The sequence below is a fragment of the Ursus americanus genome, chromosome 14, assembly GCF_024610735.1.
Source record: "Ursus americanus isolate L20-20 chromosome 14, mUrsAme1.1.p, whole genome shotgun sequence".
In the NCBI taxonomy this organism is placed as follows: domain Eukaryota; kingdom Metazoa; phylum Chordata; class Mammalia; order Carnivora; family Ursidae; genus Ursus; species Ursus americanus.
The window spans coordinates 58,141,158-58,164,884 of record NC_142140.1 but is presented as its reverse complement, the minus strand read 5'-3'; the positions used below and the strand labels follow the sequence as shown (position 1 = coordinate 58,164,884).

General features: G+C 45.0%; 1 protein-coding gene and 1 long non-coding RNA gene across 6 annotated transcripts in view; one reads left to right on the top strand and one right to left on the bottom strand.

Annotated features, from left to right (window-relative positions):
* The window catches only part of ZNF57 (zinc finger protein 57), a 37,615-nt gene extending 32,496 nt beyond the window's left edge, over positions 1 to 5,119 (top strand). For 2 of the 4 annotated variants that reach the window (XM_045800072.2, XM_087867408.1), the window contains 3 exons: positions 542 to 668; positions 1,101 to 1,284; positions 1,849 to 5,119. In XM_045800072.2, the coding sequence (XP_045656028.2) occupies positions 542 to 668; positions 1,101 to 1,284; positions 1,849 to 3,457 (1,920 nt within the window). In that variant the 3' untranslated portion in view covers positions 3,458 to 5,119. The remainder of the gene's footprint in view (positions 1 to 541; positions 669 to 1,100; positions 1,285 to 1,848) is intronic. The other 2 variants (XR_015726736.1, XR_015726735.1) reach the window with 2 other exon arrangements.
* The window catches only part of LOC148109000 (uncharacterized), a 47,379-nt gene that overhangs the window by 19,745 nt on the left and 3,907 nt on the right, over positions 1 to 23,727 (bottom strand). Inside the window, exons 2-3 of one of the 2 annotated variants that reach the window (XR_015726738.1) lie at positions 17,119 to 17,184; positions 5,198 to 5,335 (exon numbers count right to left, since the gene is read on the bottom strand). This is a non-coding gene — a long non-coding RNA (uncharacterized LOC148109000). The remainder of the gene's footprint in view (positions 1 to 5,197; positions 5,336 to 17,118; positions 17,185 to 23,727) is intronic. The other variant, XR_015726739.1, reaches the window with a different exon arrangement.

Sequence of the window (23,727 nt, the reverse complement as noted above, 5' to 3'; positions counted from 1 at the left end):
GAAGTGGGTCAAGGGCTAGTCCTAAAGAGTATTCAGGGTTTGGACAATTGATATCTGTTACCTTTTTTCTGCATACTTTCCAACAGAGTATTTATGTCACGTGCATGGCTTATCTCTCTGGGTCCTGCTGACAGGAGTAAGACGAGAGTGGTCATGGTAAATACTGCATTAAGATTGGCTCCTCAGGGGCGCCTGGGTGGCGCAGTCGTTAAGCGTCTGCCTTCGGCTCAGGGCGTGATCCCGGTGTTCTGGGGTCGAGCCCCACGTCAGGCTCCTCTGCTATGAGCCTGCTTCTTCCTCTCCCACTCCCCCTGCTTGTGTTCCCTCTCTCACTGGCTGTCTCTCTCTGTGTCAAATAAATAAAATCTTAAAAAAAAAAAAAAAAAAAAAAAAAAGATTGGCTCCTCAGTGGTACAGGTAAGCCTGTTAGAGTCAAAGCACATATAGTGAGTCCAGAGGATCTGATTTGAACTTCCAATGAATTTAGTTCCCCAGGGCTTTCAGACTCACCCTTCCTCCTGCACACATTCATTTGTTTCAGGACTCGGTGGTCTTTGAGGATGTGGCTGTGGACTTCACTCTGGATGAGTGGGCTTTGCTGGATTCTATGCAGAAGAACCTCTACAGGGATGTGATGCTGGAAACTTTCCAGAACCTGGTCTCAGTGGGTAAGGATGGCTTCAGGCCTTCACTTAGTCATTTAGTAAATAAGTATCTCTTGTCAGTGTTTTTTCCACAATTTGAAATGTGGAAAAGGAACACACTGGTTTTCCTGATATGGTCACAGCCATCACGGACCTACAACCTAATAATGTCTCCATGACAGTGGAAATGTATGCATTAAACTGAGGTTTTATTTTTGTCTTGGTTCAAAGACTTGAAGCTCCTTTGGCTTCAGTAATGGGGTTGGCTGCATGTGTTGTTCTGGTTCACAGAGAGGTTTCTTGGAAGATTTGTGATAGTCGTTAGTAAATTGCCTACCATTTTGACCCCTCCTGCCTGCCATTGATTAAGTCCTGAAAGCACTAAAGTCCTCCAAGGCTTTCTTTACTCATAAGTTCCTTCTTCCTTTAATATGTTCATTCACCTTTTTGTTTCAGATTATGAAACACTGTTTAAAGCCAGTGGGTTGGTTTCTCAACAGGATAGACATGAGGAAAAAAACGCTAGTGAACAGAAAATGGCAAAATTCACAAGAAATCATTCTTGTGCCTACATTTTAGAAAAAAATTGGGAAGACCATAGCATTGAAGATCAGCATGGAAACCATTCAAGACACTTGAGGTGAGTTGTATTCACCACATAAAGCAGTACTAATCCCAGGACAGAGTTTTGGTATGTCATGAAATTAAAAAAAAAAAAAACAAAAAAAACCCAGGTCCAAATCTGTTTGAGAGAGCACAAGCGGTAGGGGGTAGTGGAGGGACAGAGGGAGGGGATGAAGCTGACTCCCCGCTGAGCAAGGAGCCCAATGCAAGGCTTGACCCCAGGACCCTGGGATCATGCCCTGAGCTGAAGGCAGACGCTTAACTGGCTGAGCCACCCAGGTGCCCCCAAATCTATTTAGAATTCTAAGAAAGTTTTTAAAAACTTGACTGAGACATTTCATGTTTGAAGCATAATTCAGTTAGTCTTCTAGGAAGACCCCATACATGATAAACAGTATGAACAGTGAACATGATAGCGGTCACTTCTAGGGCATTTAGTTAACTCTAAGACAATCCACAGAGGGTAGAAAAATTTCCTGTATACTAAAATGCAGTTAGTCATCTGGTTCTAATACTTATTAGTTGCTAATAACAAGTCATTAATAAACATAACATTGATAAAGTGTTTAACTTTTAACAGAAATCCTGTGACAGACAGATTCTGTGAAAGTAATGAAAGAAATCAACACAGAGAAACGTGCAGCCAGTTTCCCCATTTTAATTTCTGCAAGAATATCTCTACTGGAGTAAAACTCTATGAATGCACCAAGTGTGGGAGAGGCTTCATGCATCTTTCTTCCCTTAAGAGGCACGTGAGATCTCACTGTGGACAAAAACCATATCCATGTCAGGCGTGCAAGCAGGCTTGCATTTGTCGTGCACACCTACGAACTCACACTGGACAGAAGCCCTATGGATGTAAATTATGTGGGAAAACCTTTCCTTATTTCTACTCCCTCACCCAACATATCAGGATTCACACTCCAGAGAAAAACTGTGAATGTAAGCAGTGTGGGAAAACCTTCCACGAGTTCTCCAGTCTTACTAGACATGCGAAAACTCACAGCAGGGAAAAGCCATATAAGTGTAAGGAATGTGGGAAAGCTTTCATTTATCCCTCAATCTTTCAAAGACACACGGTAACACACACTGGGGAGAGGCCCTATGAATGTAAGTTCTGTGGGAAAACGTTTCGACATCCCTACTCCCTCGCTCAACATATGAAGATTCACACTTCAGAGAAAACCTACGAATGCAAGCAGTGCAGCACAGCCTTCAGTCAGTTCTCCAGTTTTACTGGGCATGTGCGAACTCTCAGTGGAGAAAAGCCATACAACTGTAAGGAATGTGGGAAAGTCTTTATTTATCCCTCAGTCTTTCAAAGGCACCTGATAACACACACTGGGGAGAAACCCTATGAATGTAAGTTCTGTGGGAAAACGTTTCGACATCCCTACTCCCTCGCTCAACATAAAAAGAGTCACACCGCAGAGAAAACCTACGAATGCAAGCAGTGCAGCACAGCCTTCCACGAGTTCGCCAGTCTTACTAGACACGAGAGGACCCACACTGGGGAGAAGCCATATAAGTGTAAGGAGTGTGGGAAAGCCTTCACTTATCCCTCCACCTTTCAGAGACACATGATAACACACATTGGAGAGAAGCCCTATGAGTGCAAACAGTGTGGGAAAACCTTCAGTTATCCCCAGTCTTCCCAGCGACATGAAAAGACTCACACTGGAGAGAAGCCCTATAAATGCACAGAATGTGGGAAAGCCTTCAGTTGGCCTGAAACCTTCCGCGTACATGTGAGGACACACACTGGGGAGAAGCTGCACAACTGTGAGCATTGTGGGAAAGCCTTCAGTTCCCCCAAGTCCTTCCAGGGCCACGTGCGGACCCACACTGGAGAGAAACCTTACGAGTGTAAACAGTGTGGAAAAGCCTTCAGTTGGCCCTCAACCTTTCGAGAACATGAGAGAATTCACAATGAAGAGAAACTATATAAATGTGAGAATTGTGGGAGAGCCTTCACTTCTTCCAGATCCTTCCAAGGCCACATGCGGACCCACACTGGAGAGAAGCCTTATGAATGTGCACAATGTGGGAAAGCCTTCAGTTGGTCCTCATCCTTACAAAAGCACGTGAGGACGCACACTGGAGAGAAACCGCATACATGTAAACACTGTGGGAAGGCCTTCAAGTGGCCCTCGTCCTTCCGAAACCATGTCAGGACGCATACCGGGTAGTAGCTCCAGAAATGCTGGAGCATTTGAAAAAATTTCGTGAGGTTATACTTTCTAGAGAGGAGTTCCATAATTGTAAGTAATGTTGGAAAATCTTGCACTAATCCATGTATAGTACTCCAGGAAGGAGTATGGACGTTATAAATATGGTATGGTGTTTGTCACTGCCTCATTTAAAAATGGGTCTCTAAGTAGTGAACTTCCAGTTCTTTCACAAATAAGTGTTCACGTGAGAAGTGATTCTCTAAATCCTCCTCCAGCTAGAGTGCAGAATTTCAAAAAGTAGTTACCCCCCCCCCCGATCTTTCAGTCAGTTTGAGCCATAGTAATTTGAAATGTGCTTTTAATGTGACAGAAAGTTTAACTCTTACATAGTGTATTGTAGTATAAGTGCTTGACGACGAGTGTTTGACTGCTGAGACATCCACGGCAGAGACCTCCACCTGGAATAAACGTCACTGGCTCTAGAATACAGGTGCCAGCAGAACAGCTGGATACAGAAGAAGGCCACCCCCACCAATACAGCATCAACCTGCAGAACCCTAGGCACCCCACCCTTGACCCCAACATACATAGAATACCAGCTCTGCATTCTCTCTCTACTTGCAGCCTTGCTGTGTGGCCCCAAGTATGCTGCGTCCTTCCCAGGACTTATGAGCAATAAACCTTGTTCTTCTAGGTTCCGTGATGGCTGTTGCTAAGGTGGGTCTTACAAGTATAGTAAGAACCACAGGGAGCGGTCCAGTCACAACGCTGGGTCTGGATGGGGCCATGTCTGTGGGAGCTCCCCACAAGCAGTGTGGCCCAGGTGAGCATGCCTTGGCTCTCCTAGCCGACAGCATCACTACTGACAGGCTGAGACGAACAAGACAGTAGTTTTTCTGTATCATTAGAATAACAGGACTTGGGTAATTTTGCAGTTTTCTTACTGTTCTAGTTTGGCACATAGTGGGTATCTTTACTTACGTATTTCTTTTTTCTTACTGAAATACTCGCTTAATGCAAAAATTTCTAAGTATGCAAAACTCTACAAAGAGTGATCTTTAGCTCCTCCAATTTACTCTTTTCCTTGATTTTGCATGTGACTTGGACAGCAAGCTTTGACTGAAGAAGAGAGCTGTGACATACTGAAACGTGTAGATGGAGATGGTTATACTGGATGTCGTTGTGGAGATGTGGATAAGACTGGGATTGTACTTCCCTAAATGTCTCCCCGTATACTTCTAGGTGAACGTTCATTCATTGACTAATTTGCATGAGACAAAGAAAGCAGAATGGACACTGACTTTGAGACCATCACACTGATTCCTGCCGCTTTTAATCAAGAGTCCGCTCAAAACAGACAGCAAGCCCTTGACTTCCATTCTCTCAAGCCTAACCTGTCATCTCCATGTTCTCCACCGACATGGATACTAAGAAACGTTCTTTTTACTTTTCACTCAGGATATATTAAAATAGCCCATTGCAATTACGGAGTGTGAAATCAATGTTATAATTTTGCCAATTTAGGCACCACTTTTTCTGAGTCAGTGTTAACAGGTTTGCACAAATTCATGTACTTTTTTTTCTGGTAAGTTTTTTTTTTTTTTAATGTACTTAAAACTTCTGACATTAACATGATTTCGTGCTCATTCGTGATAGTAAAAACTTATTTTGTCCGTGTAATCCAGCCAAAGACCTCCAGGACCATGCCTTTCGACAAGGGGAGTGGGTATGTCGTGCTACTGTGGTGGGGACACTCACCAGGACAGTCTGGAGGATGCATCAGTTTTAAAGGATGGGCCGGGCTGCAGTTTCTGTGACTTGGGGGAGCACTGAGTGCTGTGGAGTTCGTTCTGGATTGGCTACTCAGGGCTGGTTGGGAATCTTCCTAGTTCTTATCTGGAAGAGACAAAATTGAGTGGAACAAAAACTGGCAGAGAGCCCACAGTCTGGACATTGTTCTTTGTTAGCCTTTTAGAGACACGATCACAGCATGATCATGGCCTTTCTGACGTGATCCATCTGCTGACTGAGGTGCCGTGTCTGGGGACAGACGGGTGAAGTTGTTTTTCAACAACAAACATGGCCAGCTTCCCATTTCCTGGGGGTACTTGGGTCTTCCTCGTTATCTGAGTACATCGTATGGTGTGTTAGGTATTGTTTTCTATAAAGTAACACTTGAAATATATAAATTCTGTCACTCCCCAAACATTATATGGGAAATGCTGAGGGTGTTATGTTTTCTGTAATCCGCAAGAGGTCACAGACTAGGGAAGGACACACACGGGATCACAACTCAACCAGGGCCTCCGCACAGACGGTGCTCCTCACGCGATGCCGGTTTCTGAGCAGCCCTCAGATACCCAGCATTTCAGTCTCCACGTACACAGTAGGCATAAAGCGAATCATGACCTCCCAGGCTGCGCGTGTAGAGGCATGAAACAAACAAGTGTTTACGGTCCTGCTCTTATGTTGTGAGAAAAGAGATCATTAACACTGCAAAGGTTTGGTTTATAAGGAAATAAGGGCCTTTCAGGAAAGTCAACTATGACAAGCCAGATAACAGGAAATGCGTCAGATGTGATGTGTATTTTCTCGACGGACAGGAACAGTAGCAGCGAGGAGCTCATCGGTAATGCATACGAACACACTGAATACATCATGAATTAACTATTACGGGTACTGCTTGGAAATATTTGTAGATTCTGGGGAGCAGTATTTACAGAGCTGTGCATTCCTAGACTTTACAGCAATGACTCCCCATAAAAATAAAGGTAGGAGCACGCTTCAGGCTTCATTTCTTGATGATTAAGAGTTGGAGGGCATGGGATGTGCACTCCTGACTCTCTAAATGGCTCTCACGGAGCAGGGTTCCCAGCGATGTGCACACAGGGAGCTGCACTTGCAACTGGCCCCTGCAGCACCAAGCCACTCCTCAGCCTCTCCCGCACTCCAGCCAGGATCTTGCTTGGCCGCTGTAATGTTAACACTATAAATGCTGGATTTACTACTGGGGTCTAATTAAATTTGCAATGATTAAAAAGAAGGGGGGTAGCAGTCTTTCAATTTTGTGCCCCTTGCATCTGGATGGATGGCGTAAACGAACATAAATGTTTAATGTTTACAGTTACCATCAATGGCACAGTGATCCTACAGACTGACTGTATTGCTAACTTATGATTCCTACCAAAAGCTGTTCGTGTGGGGAAGGCACAACACAGGCACAGTGGCCTCTCCACCCACTCCTGACCTCGGCCTCATGGCTGGCCCCTGCTGAGCTGAGCTCTGCTTCCTGGCACCTGAGCCATCTCCCCTCCCCTTTCTCCTGGTACACTTTCCGTACTAAGGTGATGGTCTCCAGAAACAGTCATCTCTGGGCCACTCACTGGATAAATCATCAGGACGAAATGAGTGGAAGGTTGTGCAAATCCATTTTTGAAGACTTAGCATTTTGTCCTGAACAACTCTTAAATGGTATGTGCCTGAGTTAAGTGGTATCAAAATGTTTTTCTGTGGAAATTTTTTTTTTAAGATTTTATTTATTTATTTGACAGAGAGAGACAGCCAGCGAGAGGGAACACAAGCAGGGGGAGTGGGAGAGGAAGAAGCAGGCTCATAGCGGAGGAGCCTGATGTGGGGCTCGATCCCAGAATGCCGGGATCACGCCCTGAGCTGAAGGCAGATGCTTAACAGCTGAGCCACCCAGGTGCCCCCTTCTGTGGAAATGTTTTTACTCCTCTTCCACACACCCTTTCCACAGGAAAGGTCTGGATGAGAGTAGGGGCTTGTGCCTTAATTTCCCAGCTTGGGCCACTGGGCCTATTCCTCTCATTAATCTGCCCAAGTCCTTTCCCTGTGAGAAGTCTTGGCAGTGACTGTGACCATATGCTAAGTCCCGTCTTTTGGGAAAGCTGTGGCTAGGAAACACAAGACCAGCCCAGTCTTCCCAATAGGGACCTTGTCTGGGGGCATTGTAATCCTTGGGTATCAGCAGCTTGTCTCTCCAGGGCCTGTCCCGAGATCTCCAGCTCTGAAGTTCCCATCTCAAGAACAGATGTGTCCTCCTGCTGAGAAGCATCATTGGAGATGGACACCTGCACCCGTTAGGGAGCAGGTCTCTAAGGCTGGAAACAGTGTAGGATCCATGTCACAAGGACACACACTCCTTAGCCACAGCAGTCTGCACAGCCATACAATCAGCTCAGCACATGCACGATCACATACAACAGTGTTAAAACTGCCAATGATACCACAAAGGTACATGTTGCCATGTGCCCGTCCACCTGGTGTCCTTCAATCACCCACTATTGGTCACACCCCAGCCTGACCACTTTCTTTGTAAAACACCAAAGAGAAACATATCTGGAGAGGGCATAAAGACAACTCATTCTCCAGTCTGAACTTGTGTACTCTTTGAAACATTATTATTTTCTCATTATTTAAGATTTTACTTTCAGGTATTTCAGATTGATATCAGTTTACTCAAACTCAGAGACATGCACGGACAGACGTAACCGTAACTGCATGAAGACGTTCTTCATTCTCGTCAACCTTGACAGCATATGGTTTTCCCTCAGCAGCAGCACCTTTTCTCTGACAGTAACGTTAATTATCATACTTCAAAGTAATTCAGTGGACCACAAAAGGCATCACAAGGGGAATTTAAAAGTACTTGAGAAGTGAAAAGGAAAATAAAACTTACGAAAACACGGAGTGCAGCAAAAGCGTCGCTAAGGGAGAATTTATGTTTGTAGATACTTATATTAAAAAACAAGGAAGATATCAATTCAACAACCCGACTTCACAATCTAAGAGGTGGAGTAAGAAGCAAATTGAAACCTAGTAGAAGGAAGGAAATAATAAACATTAGAGCAGAGATAAATGAAAAGGAAAACAGAGAAATAAGAGAAAATCAATGAAATAAAAACTTGGTTTTCTGAGATCAACAAAACTGACCAGCCTTTAGCTAGGTGGACTAAGAAAGAGATGACCCAAATTACTAAAATCAGAAAGGAAACGAGGACACTGCTACTGAGTCTACAGAAGTAGAAAGGACTACAGGAGAACATGAAGAAATGTCCAGCAACAAACTGGACGAGCTAGATGGAATGGGCAAATTCTTAGAAACACGAAACCTGCTGGGAATCAATCGTGAAGCAACAAAGAATCCAAGCAACTATATTAATAAGGAAATTGAATCACTAATCGAAACTCTCCCAAAGAAAGGTCTTGAACCTGATGGTTTCACTGGTGAATTTTAGCAAACATTTAAAGAAGAATACAAATCCTTATCAAAATTTGCCCCCCAAAAATGAAGAGAAGGGAACACCTCTTGAGTTATTCTATGAGGACAGCATTACCCTGATACAAAAGCCAAGGATTCTCCAAGGAAACAAAACTGCACACCAATATCCCGTATGAGTTTGTACCCAAAACTCCCCAACCAAATATGGGTAGATAGAATCCAGCTGTTGCACAGCACGATGAAGCGGAATTTATTACTGGAATGCAAGAATGGTTCAGCGTACAAAAACGGATCCACGCAATGCACCACAGTAACAGAATGAAGGGGGGGAAATTCAAATGATTATCTTAAATTGATGCAGAAGCAGCACATGATGAAATCTGACACTTTTATAACACTCCATCAACTAGGAGTAGAAGGGAACCACCTCAATATAATAAAATCCATATATGAAAAACCCACAGAGAACATCACACTCAGTGGTGAAAGACTGAAAGCTTTTCCTCTAAGATCAGGAACAAGAATGACTTTCACCACTCCCATTTAACATAGTATGGAAGTTATACCCAGAGCAATGAGGCAAAGAAAATAAATAAGCATCCAACTTGGAAAGGAAGAAAAATAATATCCGTACATCTTACATGTAGAAAACTCTGGAGTCCACATATGTACACAAAACCATTAAAACTAATAAATGAATTTAACAAAGTATCAGGATAAAAAATTAACACACAAAAATTAGTTTCATTTCTAAACACAAAGTATGAAAAGGAAATTACAAAACAATTCTAATTAAAACAGCATCAAAATGAATAAAATGTTTAGGACTTAACCATGAGGCAAGAGACTCATACAAGGTAAAACTACAAATCATTGCTGCAGGAAATTAGAGACCTAATAATGGAAACACATCATATGTTCATGGCTTAAATACAGTGTATATTTTTTAGATTTTATTTGTTTGTCAGAGCACACGCACAAGCAGGGGGAGCAGTAGGTAGAGGGAGAAGCAGCCTTCCTGCTGAGCGAGGAGCCCAGTGCAGGACTTGATCCCAGGACCCTGGGATCATGACCTGAGCTGAAGGCAGACGCTTAACCAACTGAGCCACCCAGTCACCCCTAAATACAGTATTTTTTTAAATGCCAGTACTACTCAGGAAGGCACAAAAGATGGCGGAGGAGTAGGGGTCCTCTTTTTTCAGCTGGTCCCCTGAGTCGAGCTGGATAGGTACCAGACCATCCTGAACACCCACGGAATCAGCCTGAGACGTAAGAAGATGCATCTGGATCTCTACAAATGAACATCTCCAGCGCTGAGTATTGAGGTACGAAGCGGGGAGCCGTGAATCTGCACACAGATATCGGAAGATAAACAGAAGGGGGAGGGAGCCGCCGCATTCGGGCGCCGGGAAGCATTAGCCACCTGCACGGGGGAGCGGGCGGACTCGCGGACCGGCACCCGCGAGAGAGCAGACTGAGACCTTGAGCTGGGAATGCGTGAACCACACTGAAACGGACTCTGGTGCGCTCACTGGAACCAGACTGAGACCGGGAGCGCAGGGGCAGCTGGCGGCTGGCGGCGTTAGAAACACAAAGGACAGAGACGCGCCGGCCCTGGAAGTGAGGGCTGGGACGCCGGGTGTGGGGCGCACATCCCGGGACGCTGCAGGGTTGAGCAGCACCAACAGAAACAGAGTTAAAGTGGCCAGAACATCAGTGGAGAACAGGCCGCAATCCCTCTGTTCTGTGACAGAGGCTGGGATTCGGCTGCTGCTGCTCTGACTCTCAGAAGAGGCACAGCAAACCGCCAGGGAAAGCCGCCAGAGAACAAAAGCCTGGAAACACCGGCTCACATTGTGCCCATCCCCATCCCCCCTCGCAGGAGACACGGAGACTCTACCCAAACAGGGTGGCCTGAATATCAGCACGGCAGGCGCCTCCCCCAGAAGGCAGGCTGAAAAATCAAGAAGCCCACATCCCTAAGGTCCCTATAAAACAAGTGCACACTGCCTGGGTCCCACTCAATAATTTGGGCTCTGGGCAACCCCGCAACCTCTCCTCATCAGAATGAGGAGGAGGAGAAATCCCCCCAGCAAAGAAAAGATAATGAGTCTGTGGCCTCTGCCACAGAACTGATGGATATGAATATAACCAAATTGTCAGAAATGGAGTTCAGAGTAACAATAGTCAAGACGATGTGTAGACTTGAAAAGAATATTAACAAAAATATTAACGAGAATATAGAATCTCTAAGGGCAGAAATGAGAGTGAATCTGGCAGAAATTAAAAATGCTATGAATCAAATGCAGTCTAAACTAGATGCTCTGACAGCTAGAAGAACAAATTAGTGAATTGGAGGTTGGGATGGTAGAAGAGAAAGTTAAAACAGAAACTTGGCTCAAAAAAATCCAATCTCAAGAATGTAGATTACAGATTACTCACTCAATGAAACATTCCAATGTCAGAATCATCGGCATTCCCGAGGGGGTGGGAAAATAGGTCTAGAAGAGATATTTGAACAAATTGTAGCTGAGAACTTCCCTAATCTGGCAAAGGAAACAAGCATTTGTGTCCAAGAGTCAGAGAGGACCCCTCCCCAGGTCAATGAGAACAGACCTACACCACGTCACTTCATAGTGCAATTTGCAAATATTAGATCCAAGGATACAGTATTGAAAGCGGCCAGGGGGAAGAAAATCCTTACGTACAGAGGGAAAAATATGAGAATTATGTCTGACCTGTCTACAGAGACCTGGCAGGCCAGGAAGGGTTGACAGGGTATTTTCAAAGCTCTATCTGAGAAGAACATGCAGCCAAGGATCCTTTATCCAGCAAGGCTGTCATTCAGAATTGATGGAGAGATAAGGACCTTCCAAGATCGGCAGAAACTGAAGGAATTTGTAACCACCACCAAGCCAGCCCTACAGGAGATATTAAGGGGGGTTCTATAAAAGTAAAAAGGCCCCAAGAGTGATACAGAACAGAAATTTACAATCTATAGAAACAAAGACTTCACAGGCATCATGATATCATTAAACTCATATCTCAATAATCACTCTCAATGTGAATGGCTTAAATGCTCCCATAAATGCCACAGGGTTGCAGATTGAATAAAAAGACATGACCCATCCATTTGCTGTCTACAAGAGACTCATTTTGAACCTAAAGATACATCCAGACTAAAAGTGACGGGATGGAAAACCATTTTTCATGCCAATGGACCTCAAAAGAAAGCTGGGGTAGCAATTCTCATATCAGAGAGATTGGATTTTAAACTAAAGACTGTAGTTAGAGATACAGAAGGGCACTATATTATTCTTAAAGGATGTATCCAACAATTATAAATATCTATGCCCCCAGCAGGGGAGCAGCTAGATACACAAGCCAACTCTTAACCAGAATAAAGAGACACATAGATAATAAAACATTAATAGCAGGGGACCTCAACACTCCACTCTCAGCAATAGACAGATCACCTAAGCAGAAAATCAACAAAGAAACAAGAGCTTTGAATGACATACTGGACCAGATGGACCTCATGGATATATACAGAACACTACACCCCAGAACAACAGAATACTCATTCTTTTCAAATGCACATGGAACTTTCTCCAGAATAGACCGTATACTGGGTCACAAAACAGGTCTCAACAGATACCAAAAGACTGAAATTATTCCCTGCATATTCTCAGACCACAGTGCTTTGAACCTGGAACTCAATCACAAGGAAACATTTGGAAGAAACTCAAACACTTGGAAACTAAGAACCATCCTGCTCAAGAATGATTGGGTAAACCAGGAAATCAAAAATCAGTTTAAACAATTTTTGGAAACCAATGAAAATGAAAACACATCAGTCCAAAACCTATGGGACACTGCAAAGGCAGTCCTAAGGGGAAAATACATAGCCATCCAAGCCTCACTCAAAAGAATAGAAAAATCTAAAATGCAGTTTTTATATTCTCAAGAAGCCAGAGCTGGAACAGAAGAACAGGCCTAACCCATGCACAAGAAGGCAGGTGATCAAGATTAGAGCAGAAAGCAATGAATTAGAATCCAGGAGCACAGTAGAGCAGATCAACAGAACTAGAAGCTGGTTCTTTGAAAGAATAAATAAGATCGATAAGCCACTGGCCAGACTTATTCAAAAGAATAGAGAAAGGACCCAAATTAACAAAATTATGAATGAAAGGGGAGAGATCACGACCAATGAAATAGGAAGGATCATTAGAAATTTTTTGATCAACAGCTTTATGCCAATAAATTAAACAACCTGGAAGAAATGGATGCCTTCCTAGAAACCTATAAGCTACCAAGACTGAAACAGGAAGAAATTGATTATTTAAACAGACTGATTAATTATGAAGAGAATGAAGCAGTGATCAAAAACCTCCCCAAAAACATGAGTCCAGGGCCTGATGGATTCCCTGGGGAATTCTACCAAACATTCACAGAAGAAATAATACATATTCTTCTGAAGCTGTTTCAAAAAATAGAAACAAAAGAAAAACTACCAAACTCATTCTATGAGGCCAGTATTACCTTGATCCCCAAACCAGGCAAAGACCCCCTCAAAAAGAAGAATTACAGACCGATATCCCTGATGAATATGGATGCCAAAACTCTCAACAAGATCGTAGCTAATAGGATCCAACAGTACATTAATAGGATTATCCATCATGACCAAGTGGGATTCATCCCTGGGATGCAAGGGTGGTTCAATATTCTCAAATTGATTAGTGTGATACATCATATCAACACGAAAAGAGTCAAGAACCATATGATCCTCTCAATTGATGCAGAAAAAGCATTTGACAAAATACAGCATCCTTTCCTGATTAAAACCCTTCAGAGTGTAGGGATAGAGGGCACATTCCTCAATTTCATAAAAAACATCTATGAAAAGCCTACAGTGAATATCATTCTCAATGGGGAAAAGCTGAAAGCCTTTCCCTTAAGATCGGGAACATGACAAGGATGCCCACTCTCACCACTATTATTCAACATAGTACTAGAAGTCCTTGCAACAGCAATCAGACAAAAAAAAAGGGATAAAATGTATTCAAATTGGCAGAGAAGAAGTCAAACTGTCTCTCTTGCAGATGACATGATACTCTATATGGAAAACCCAAAAGACTCCACCCCCAAACTACTAGAACTTATAGAGCAATTCAGTAATGTGGCAGGATACAAAATCAATGCTTAGAAATCAGTTGCATTTCTGTACACGAACAATGAGACTGAAGAAAGAGAAATTAGGGAATCCATTCCATTTACATTAGCACCAAAAATCATACATTATCTCAGAATTAACTTAACCAGAGAGGTAAAGGATCTATATCCTAAAAACTACAAATCACACTTGAAAGACATCAAAGAAGATACAAAAAAAAAAGGAAAAATATCCCATGCTCGTAGATCAGAAGAATAAACATAGTTAAAATGTCTATGCTACCCAGAGCAATCTACACTTTCAGTGCCATCCTGAGCAAAACACCAATGACATTTTTCAAAGAACTGAAACAAATAGCCCTTAAATTTGTATGGAACCAGAAAAGGCCCCGAATCGCCAAGGAACTGTTGAAAAGGAAAAACAAAGCTGGGGTATCACGTTGCCAGATTTCAAGCTATACTACAAAGCTGTGATCACAAAAACAGCATGGTACTGGCACAAAAACAGACACATAGACCAATGGAACAGAACAGAGACTCCAGAAATTGACCCTCGACTTCATGGGCAACTAATCTTCGACAAAGCAGGAAAAACATCCAGTGGAAAAAAGACAGTCTCTTCAATAAATGGTGCTGAGAAAATTGGACAGCTACATGCAAAAGAATGAAACTTGACCACTCTCTCACACCATACACAAAGATAAACTCCAAATGGATGAAAGACCTCGATGTGAGACAGGAATCCATCAAAATCCTAGAGGAGAACATAGGCTGCAACCTCTTTGACATTGGCCACAGCAACTTTTTTCATGACACATCTTCAAAGGCAAGATAAACAAAAGAAAAAATGAACTTGTGGGACTTTATCAATATAAAAACCTTCTGCACAGCCAAGGAAACAGTCAAAAAAACTAAGCAGCAGCCCACGGAATGGGAGATGATATTTGCAAATGACACTACAGATAAAAGACTGGTATCCAAGATCTACAAAGAACTTCTCAAACTCGATACACGAGAAACAAATAAATCAAAAAATGGGCAGAATATATGAACATACACTTTTCCAATGAAGACATACAAATGGCTAACAGACATATGAAAAATGTTCAAAATCATTAGCCATCAGGGAAATTCAAATCGAAACCACATTGACATACCACCTTACGCCAGTTAGAATGGCAAAAATTGACAAGGCAAGAAACAGTAAATGTTGGAGAGGATGTGGATAAAGGGGATCCCTCTTACACTGTTGGTGGGAATGCAAGTTGGTACAGCCACTTTGGAAAACAGTGTGGCGGTCCCTTAAAAAGTTAAAAATAGAGCTACCCTATGATCCAGCAATTGCACCACTGGGTATTTACCCCAAAGATACAGACTTAGTGAAGAGAAGGGCCATATGCACCCCAATGTTCATAGCAGCATTGTCCACAATAGCTAATTTGTGGAAGGAGTTGAGATGCCCTTCAACAGATGACTGGATTAAGAAGATGTGGTCCATATATATAATGGAATATTACTCAGCCATCAGAAAGAATGATTACCCAACATTTGCAGCAACATGGATGGGACTGGAGGAGATTATGCTAAGCGATATAAGTCAAGCAGAGAAAGACAATTATCATATGGTTTCACTCATTTATGGAACATAAGAAATAGCAGGAAGATCGGTAGGAGAAGGAAGGGAAGAATGAAGGGGGGGTAAACAGAAGGGGGAATGAAGCATGAGAGACTATGGACTCTGGGAAACAAACTGAGGGCTTTAGAGGGAAGGGGGATGGGGAACTGGGATAGGCCGGTGATGGGTAGTAAGGAGGGCACATATTGCATGGAGCACCGGGTGTTATATGCAAACAATGAATCATGAAACATTACATCAAAAACTAAGGATATACTGTATGGTGACTAACATAACATAATAAAAAATTATTATTAAAAAATAAAATAAATAAATGCCAATACTACTCAAAAACAATCTACAGATTCAATGGAATTCCTATCATGATCCCAATGGCTTTTGGTTGCAGAAACAGAAATATGCATACTAATATTCATAAAGAACTTCAAGGGACCCCAAATGGCCAAAACAATCTTCAAAAGGAACAAAATTGGAAGTCTCCCACTTCTTGGCTTACAACTTACTACAAAGGTATAATCAAAACGATGTGGCACACAGAGAGACACAGAGCAATCAGACAGAACAGAGAACTCAGAAGTAAGCCTTTGCATACATGGTCGACTGGTTTTTTTTAAAGATTTTATTTATGTATTTGAGAGAGAGGGCAGAGAGAGAGAGGGAGAAGTAGACTCCCCGCTGAGCAGGGAGCCTGATGTGGGGCTCGATCCTGAGATCATGACCTGAGCCAAAGGCAGATGCTTCACCAACTGAGTCACCCAGTCGCCCCTAGTCAACTGATTTTTTGACAAGTGCGCCAAGACCATTCAGTGGGGAAAGGAAAGTCATTTCAGTAAATGGTGCTGGGAAACTCGACATCCACATGGAAAAGAATGAAGTGGAACCCTCACCTAATAACATATACAGACATAACTCAAGATGGACCAAGGACCTACATGTAAGCCCTAAAACAATAAAACTCTTAGAAGGAAACAGGAGAAAAGCTTCCTAACATTGGACGTGGCAGTGATTTCTTAACTATAACACCAAAGTCGCAAGTAACAAAAGAAAAAAATAGACAAATTTGGCTTCATGAAAATTTAAAATTCTGTGCATCAAAAGATTCAACACAGTAAGACGTCAGCTCACAGAATGGAAGAAAATACTTGCAAATCCACATATTTGAGGAGATTAATATCCAAAGAATATATACGTCTAAAATGCAACAACCCCCCAAAAAACTAAACCTGTTTGAAAATAAAAGACTTCAACAGACACTCTCTAAAGAATATATATACCTGTCCAATAAGCACATTTAAAAACACATGGCACCATTAATCATTAGGGAAATGCAAATCAAAACTATAATATGATACCACCTCAAACCCAATGGGATTGCTTCTAACAACAAAACAAAGCAAACCAGAAAATAATTGTTGATGAGGATGTGGAGAAACTGGAACCCTTGTGCACTGCGGATAAAATGGTAAAGCCACTGTGCAAAATACTCTGGTGGTTCCTCAAAAATTTTAAAAAGAATTACCGGATGACGCAGCAATTCCGCTTCTGGGTATCTACCCACCGGAACTCAGAGCAGAGTCTTGAAGAGATATCAGCATTATGCACAAAGCCCAAAACGGGTAAGCAACTCACATGTCCACCAACGGATGACTGGATAAGCCAAATGGAGTACAGCCACACAGTGGGATATTTTTCAGCCTTAAAAAGGAAGGAAATTGCAATGTGTGATGAGACAGATGGATCTTGAGGACATTATCCTAAGTGAAATAAACCAATTAGAAACAAATACCGTATGATTCCACATGTATGAGGGACTAAGGGTAGTCAAATTGTAGAGACAGGTAGTAAAATGGTGGGAGCCAGGATTTGGGGGGAGGTTGGGAGGGAGGGGAGTCAGTGTTTAGTGGCAACAGTTTCAGTTTTACAAGATGAAGCGTTCTGGAGATGGATGGTGGTGATGGTTGTACAACAGTGCGAATGTATTTAAAACTTCTGAACTTTACACTGAAAAAAGTTAATATGATAATTTTATGTGTATTTTATGCAATAAAAAGTGGGGGAAAGTAGGCTGAAGGGCATAATAAAACTATATATTCATGACCTGCTTTTATCACATTTCTATCAGGTTTTATGTCCAGTCCACCCCACTCATTTTTCACCAGATAATTTTGAAGACACTCTCAGATACTACTATTTAATCCATGAATATTTTGGAATGTATTTTTCAGCATAACCCAAAGGCCATGATCACACCTGGAAATAAACTGTTTTCCCTTAATATACTCAAATGAACATGTGCAGGAATTTCACTAATCATCTCCATAAGTATATAGGATCTATACATATCAATTTATTGAAATTTCCTTTATCTGATAAGGGTCTAGAATTCAAAACGAAAAAGCTTTCAATTCAACAAGCCAACCCTGTTCAAAAATGTTCATTGCATTTGGTCACTTATGAAACGCAAATCAAACCCACAGTGACATATCACTCCGTACCAACCATGATGATCGCAGAGTTACCATATGACCCAGAACTTCCCCTTCTGGGTGTGCACCTTTGTGAAAATGGAAGGAAACCTTGAACCTGAAGTAGGGAGGCCCACAGCACGGGCGCTAACCGCCTACCTCTCAACACTGGACCTAATGGGGAGAGAGGGACCTTGAGCGCATACACTGCCCCCAGCTGCAGTGAGAAAGTTTTCCTCCGCCCTAGCAACAGCCCAGCCAATGGGAGGCCATCATAGCTCAGCCCATGAGAAGCCGCTACACTCCGTTTCCTCTCCCGGACTTCTCTTAGAACAGCCCCTCCCAACTTCCCCGCACTTACCTACTTTGGGGTACCTGGCTTGTCCCCAATTGCAATTCTCTGCTATTTCCAAATAAATCCATTGTGTTGCTGGTAAAATAGCTAGCACATTTATTTTTTATGGTTCTATTATCTGGTGGTCAGAAGGGGGTGCGGGGGACCCTTAAAGACTCAGGCTGGTGAGCGAACAGGTACCAGAACCCGCAGAGCGGACTAGACTCACTGCTTTCTCACCCACCCTGGAGGCTGACGGGGAGTTTTCTTCTGCATTTTGAGCTCTTGGCCGTTGCAGGCTTTCTTCAGGGTCTTCAGGCTTTACGGCCTGCCCTTTCTCGGAGTCTTTGTAGCCTATGGAGCGCTGAGGGGAGCACCGTGATTGTTGCTCGGGGATCCTAGACAAACTCCTTGACGACTGGGTTTTGTCGCAGTAAGATCAGGGTGTTACAGGGACTGCTGCAGGGGATGATGAGGCCCCGAGCCTTAGAATCTTCTATTACGGTTTGATGCCTTGAAGAGCTGCTGTATTTATAGGGTATTGATTCGGGGGAGAACTATTTTTTAAGATTTATTTATTTGAGCGAGAAGAGCAGGCGTGGGAGGGGCAGAGGGCGAGGGAGACTCTAAAGCAGACTGTGTGCAGCGCGCAGAGCCCGACCTGGGGCTCCATCTCACGACCCTGAGATCAGGACCTGAGCCCAAACCAAACGCCGGGGGCCTAGCCGACTGCACCACCCAGGCGCCCCTTCCGGGGAGAACTCCTGAAGGATCTGTCCGAATCTGACGGGAGGCGTGCTGTGGGTTCTGCCAGTGTCAGCCCGGAGAGAGGATGGTAGCTGATCTCAAGGAACAAACGGTCAGTGTCCCCAGACTGCATCAGTGTGTCAGATATGGAGCAAATGAGAGATGCTGAAATGTCCTTTACCCCCATTGTTGGTGATTGTGATTACTACTGTCAAATTCTAGAATTGTTTCCCCTTTGAGAGAAGGAAATTCCAGCGTGATACTTTCCTAAGAAATCTCAGCTCCACACACGAATAGAGAAGTAGCTAAGAAGGGGGTGAGCATCGCTCCAAGGGCCTAGACGGAAGGACTAGGCTGAGGGACAGGACCTGTACAGGTTCATTAGCGGCCCCACTATTGGAGCTGTGTCAGTCCAGCCACGGGCAGCGGGGTGGCCACCAGGAGTCTAGCTCCAGAGTCATCAAGGGCCGAGACTGAGTCCCAGTGTGGACAGTGGCTTCTCTGAGCTGCTTACGAGGGAGGACTGGGGAGAGCCCCTGTGGTTCCCCGGAGCCCCGACACTGGGAATAAGGAGGACGTGGGAAAGGCCGGATGGAGCACTTACGTCTGTCACAAGCTTGCTTCAATATCCTGGCTCTTTGCGTCATCAGGGATATCAGGAGGTTTCTGGTTCTGTTTAGGGGACTTCGTTTGCCAGAGTTGGAAGTTAAGAATTCTAGTGGCCTTTTGTTTTCTAGGAGAGTTAGTGGGCACTGGAGGTGGGGCCGGAGCCGCAGGTGGTTGCCACCCAGCATGTCTGGTGACAAAGATGGGGGAGGAGGGAAAAGAGGCTCAGAAGCCACGTTGGCACCTTTCTATGGTTTACTTGCCTCTGTTAATTCAGAAATAGCATTTTGCAAAAAGGCAAACTTGGAAACCTAAAAACGTTTGGAAGCTTCAAGACACCAATGAAATAGGCATCCATTTGGTATTTTTTCCCTCTTTTTCGCATGTTTGTCTTTTAGAATCTAGGGCTTTCTAAGTTTGAGAAAAACAAGTTTGAGGGGATCAGAAGTTCTCCGTAATGGCCACTGAAGTTCTAAGTTACTTTGGTTGTTGGTCCTTTTAGTTCGTGTTGACCAAGAGCAAATTCACGGGAACTTAAAGCAGAGACACGCGGATTGGGGCGACCAGAGGGCAGTCTGGGGGACGGGTTCAGACAGAAGCTGGCTTGTGTTCTGAAGACAAGGGCACAGTTATGAATGGGACGTGTCGTGTGTGCCGTTGTCACACAGGTCCCTGGTGCAAAATGGAAATGGAAACGAGTTCACCTGGAAATGGTTGCATCATTTTCCTTCTTCTGAGAGTCTTTGGCCTGACTCCTTCCTGGAGCCAGACTGACCCTGCTGGAACCATGCCGCTGGAAATGTGGCTGGCCTCTGAGGGGACACCTGTTTGGAGGCAGGACTGTCCCTAAGGGAACTGCGCTGGCCTTTGGTCTGACTCCCTTTGGAGACAGGCTGCTCCTCTTGGGACTGTGCTGTAGAGGACATCATCCGAGACATGCTTCAACGGCACCCCCACTTCCAGGACCCCCGGCCAGTTTTATGTGTAAAACCTGTACCCTCCTCATATGCACGTGTAAGTAAATGGACTTCACCGAACGTAATTTGGAGCTTCAAAGGCCACTCGGGGCAACATCCAGCCTCCCCAAACTTGTTTTCCTCAAAATTAAGTAAGAAAGCTGTACCTCCAAAGAACAAACAGAAACGAAAAGTAAAGGGGTGCCTACTCTAATCAGTGCCTTGGAGGCTTCCAGATGCTCTCAGGACCCCATGTTTGCCTCTCTGCAAAATACCATTTCTCAGTCACAGAGGCAAACACACCACTGAACGCTATCAACAGGGCTTCTGAGCCTCTTTCCCCTCCCCCATCTTCGTTGTCCCCAGACAGGTGCAGACCTGGTGTGCAGACGAGGCCTCCAGGGCCCTCTTCCTCTCCTCCCTCTGAATGCCCCCTTTCCCGTGAATCACGCCCCAATCCTTCCTCTCCTGAACCTGTTAAAACCTGCTCCTTTAAAATTAAATCTTCTGAGGGTCCAAACAAACCCACTTTCCTACATACCCTGGAGGAAGGCTGAACTGCCAGCCGGAGCTAACAAGTTTTCCACAGTGACGGAGGCTCCCCATAGGTCTGGTGAAGAATTTAACACAGTCATTCAAACCTACAACCCCGGTTTCTCAGATGCATATCAATTAGCCCACATGCGTGTTGGTGAGGGCCAGACTGGACGAAGCCGGTCTGGTGGGACCTCCCGGAGAGGGATTGAGAGAAACAGGCTCCTAACTTCTGGAGAGACACTAGAACCCACACTGGAGTCTCTACCAAGCCATTACAGTAGCTTTTCCTAAGGCTGCCGACTGGAACAAAATTCAGGGCTGCATACAGAGCCTGCCGAGCCTGTTCATGCCAATGACAGTCAACTCCAGATTGTCCTCAGAGAAGATCCCGGTCTTCCTTTAAGACATGGAATCCACTCAAGTAGCCTTTACCCACCGCCGTGTTTGCTAAGCGTCTGAACCAGGATCATACTCTTCCGATTCAAAGGACCAGGACGGGAAGGGAAACTATGTCTGCTCCAGCTTGAGTTAACGTGGCAATGGTGACAGGTCACTGTCGGACGGGGCAGCGCACGGGAAGCTACCCAGCGCACGGCTGCACGGTTTACAGCAGGTTTTCTGGAAAGGCGTGGGTGTCACGTGTGTGGGGTACGCTCCTGCAGCTCCTTGTTGAAGTCACTGAGGCAGCCCTTCCCCGGGACCACTTCGCCCCAGGCATAGTTATCCCCCCTTCTCACTAAGGGGACAACCACAAACTATACCAATAGTCGGGGTGCCTTTGGGGTGGTTGGTACTTTGGGAATATTATACAGAGTTTGTGATTTCCTTAACTCCAATGCGGATAAAATTTGAAATGGCTCCTATGTCCAAAATTTACAAGGTGCCATATTTCTGCTGGCTGCTCTGGCTATTCCTCAGGTTCGTGGGCGCCCCAGACTCAACTCCCAGGAGACCCCAAAAAAACCACCTCACCGATAGTTCCACAAAACACTACTCTCAAGAAGACCAATAACCAAATATTTGCCTTGGTCCAAAGGGTTGCTCTCCCAAATGATAATTGGGAAAAAGTGACAAAAGATACCGAGTAACTGGCCTCAGAGAGGGAAAAACAATACAGGAAATCTAATAATTATTGGATCAATAGAAAGAGAGAACTTTAGGGGCGCCTGGGTGGCTCAGTCATTAAGCGTCTGTCTTTGGCTCAGGTCATGATCCCGGGGTCCTGGGATCCGGCCCGCATCAGGCTCCTTGCTCAGTAGGAGCCTGCTTCTCCCTCTGCCTCTGCCTTCTGTTCCCACTGCTTGTGCTCGCTCTCTTTCTCTGTCAAATAAATAAAATCTTTGAAAAAAATAATAAAAGTTAAAATTAAAATTAAAAAAGAGAAAGAGAGAGAGAACTTTGGTTTGAACCAAATAACAATCTGGCCCCAACAAAAATTCTACGACTCCCACTACTCACCACCTGTCGTGCATTAAACCACAGCCCCAACAACACAGTGATAACGTTCATGAACTAATGCCAGCAAGGAAACGTTAATAAGCCACACAGAGCGCGCACCTGCCGGGTCCCCCCTGTGCACTGACAGTCCAGGGACGCCTGTCTGCACAAATGGGTGTCACACGGCTCCCTCCGTCAGGGAGGGCGGGATGTTTTAGGCACGGTTTGTAGGTTTTCTCACTGCACCGAAGCCTTTCGTGTCGACAGGCCAGTGCGGGTCCTGTGGCTGCAATTCTCTGAGCAAACGTCACCTCTACCTGGGGAACAGCTCTCACGCGTCACTGTGACCAGGGCGCCCGTGTCACCAGCCAGGGCCTTCAGCAGCTCTGTTCTGTGAGGCTGCGTTAACACGGTCACAGTGCGCACCACCCTCGGTCCTCAGACCCAGCGGGACGCACTCACGTCACTACTGACACTCAAGTGACACGCTGTGCAGAGATGCCCCCGAACACGGTGTCTGCAAGCCCCATGGTCGGTCCTTCCCAGCCGCACTCCCTCCCCTCTGGAGCCCCCCCACTCCCACCACGGAGACCTCGCAGGATGTCCACGGCCCTGGCCCCCCTCCTCTGACCTGCAGCAGACAAAACGCCCTAGGCTTCAATACTGGAGAAGACTGGTGGCTTTGACTCAGAACCACCGAGCTCTGGGAGAGCGACCTTCACGGCGCCCGCCCAGCGGAGGGAGACGACAGCGGGACTCCCGCCACCTGGAGTCTCGTCCCCTGAGAAGTCACCTCCAGGTTCTCTCCAGTCGCGCTGGAAGGCCCCCGTCAGGATCTGCCCCCGACCCTGGTGTGGCCACGCTCCACGGAAGGGGCTCCTGGATGCAGGTGACACGTCTAGACTCACAGCACAGCCTGCCCGCCCTGCACACCGCGTGCGAGGGGACAGTCAAGATTTCCTGGATGGCACCCGACGACACCAGTGCCCCAGGCTTCCCGGGATGTCGGACCCTGGCCTGGGTTCCTTTCCCTCACGGTTGTGTCTTCCCTCCTCCACGGAGACACACGCCCTTGTTGCATGTTCAAGACCCCTGCGGGGGGGGGGGACACCTCTTCTTGGGGTTCTGGCCTTTCGGGAACAAGCTCATCAGGCTC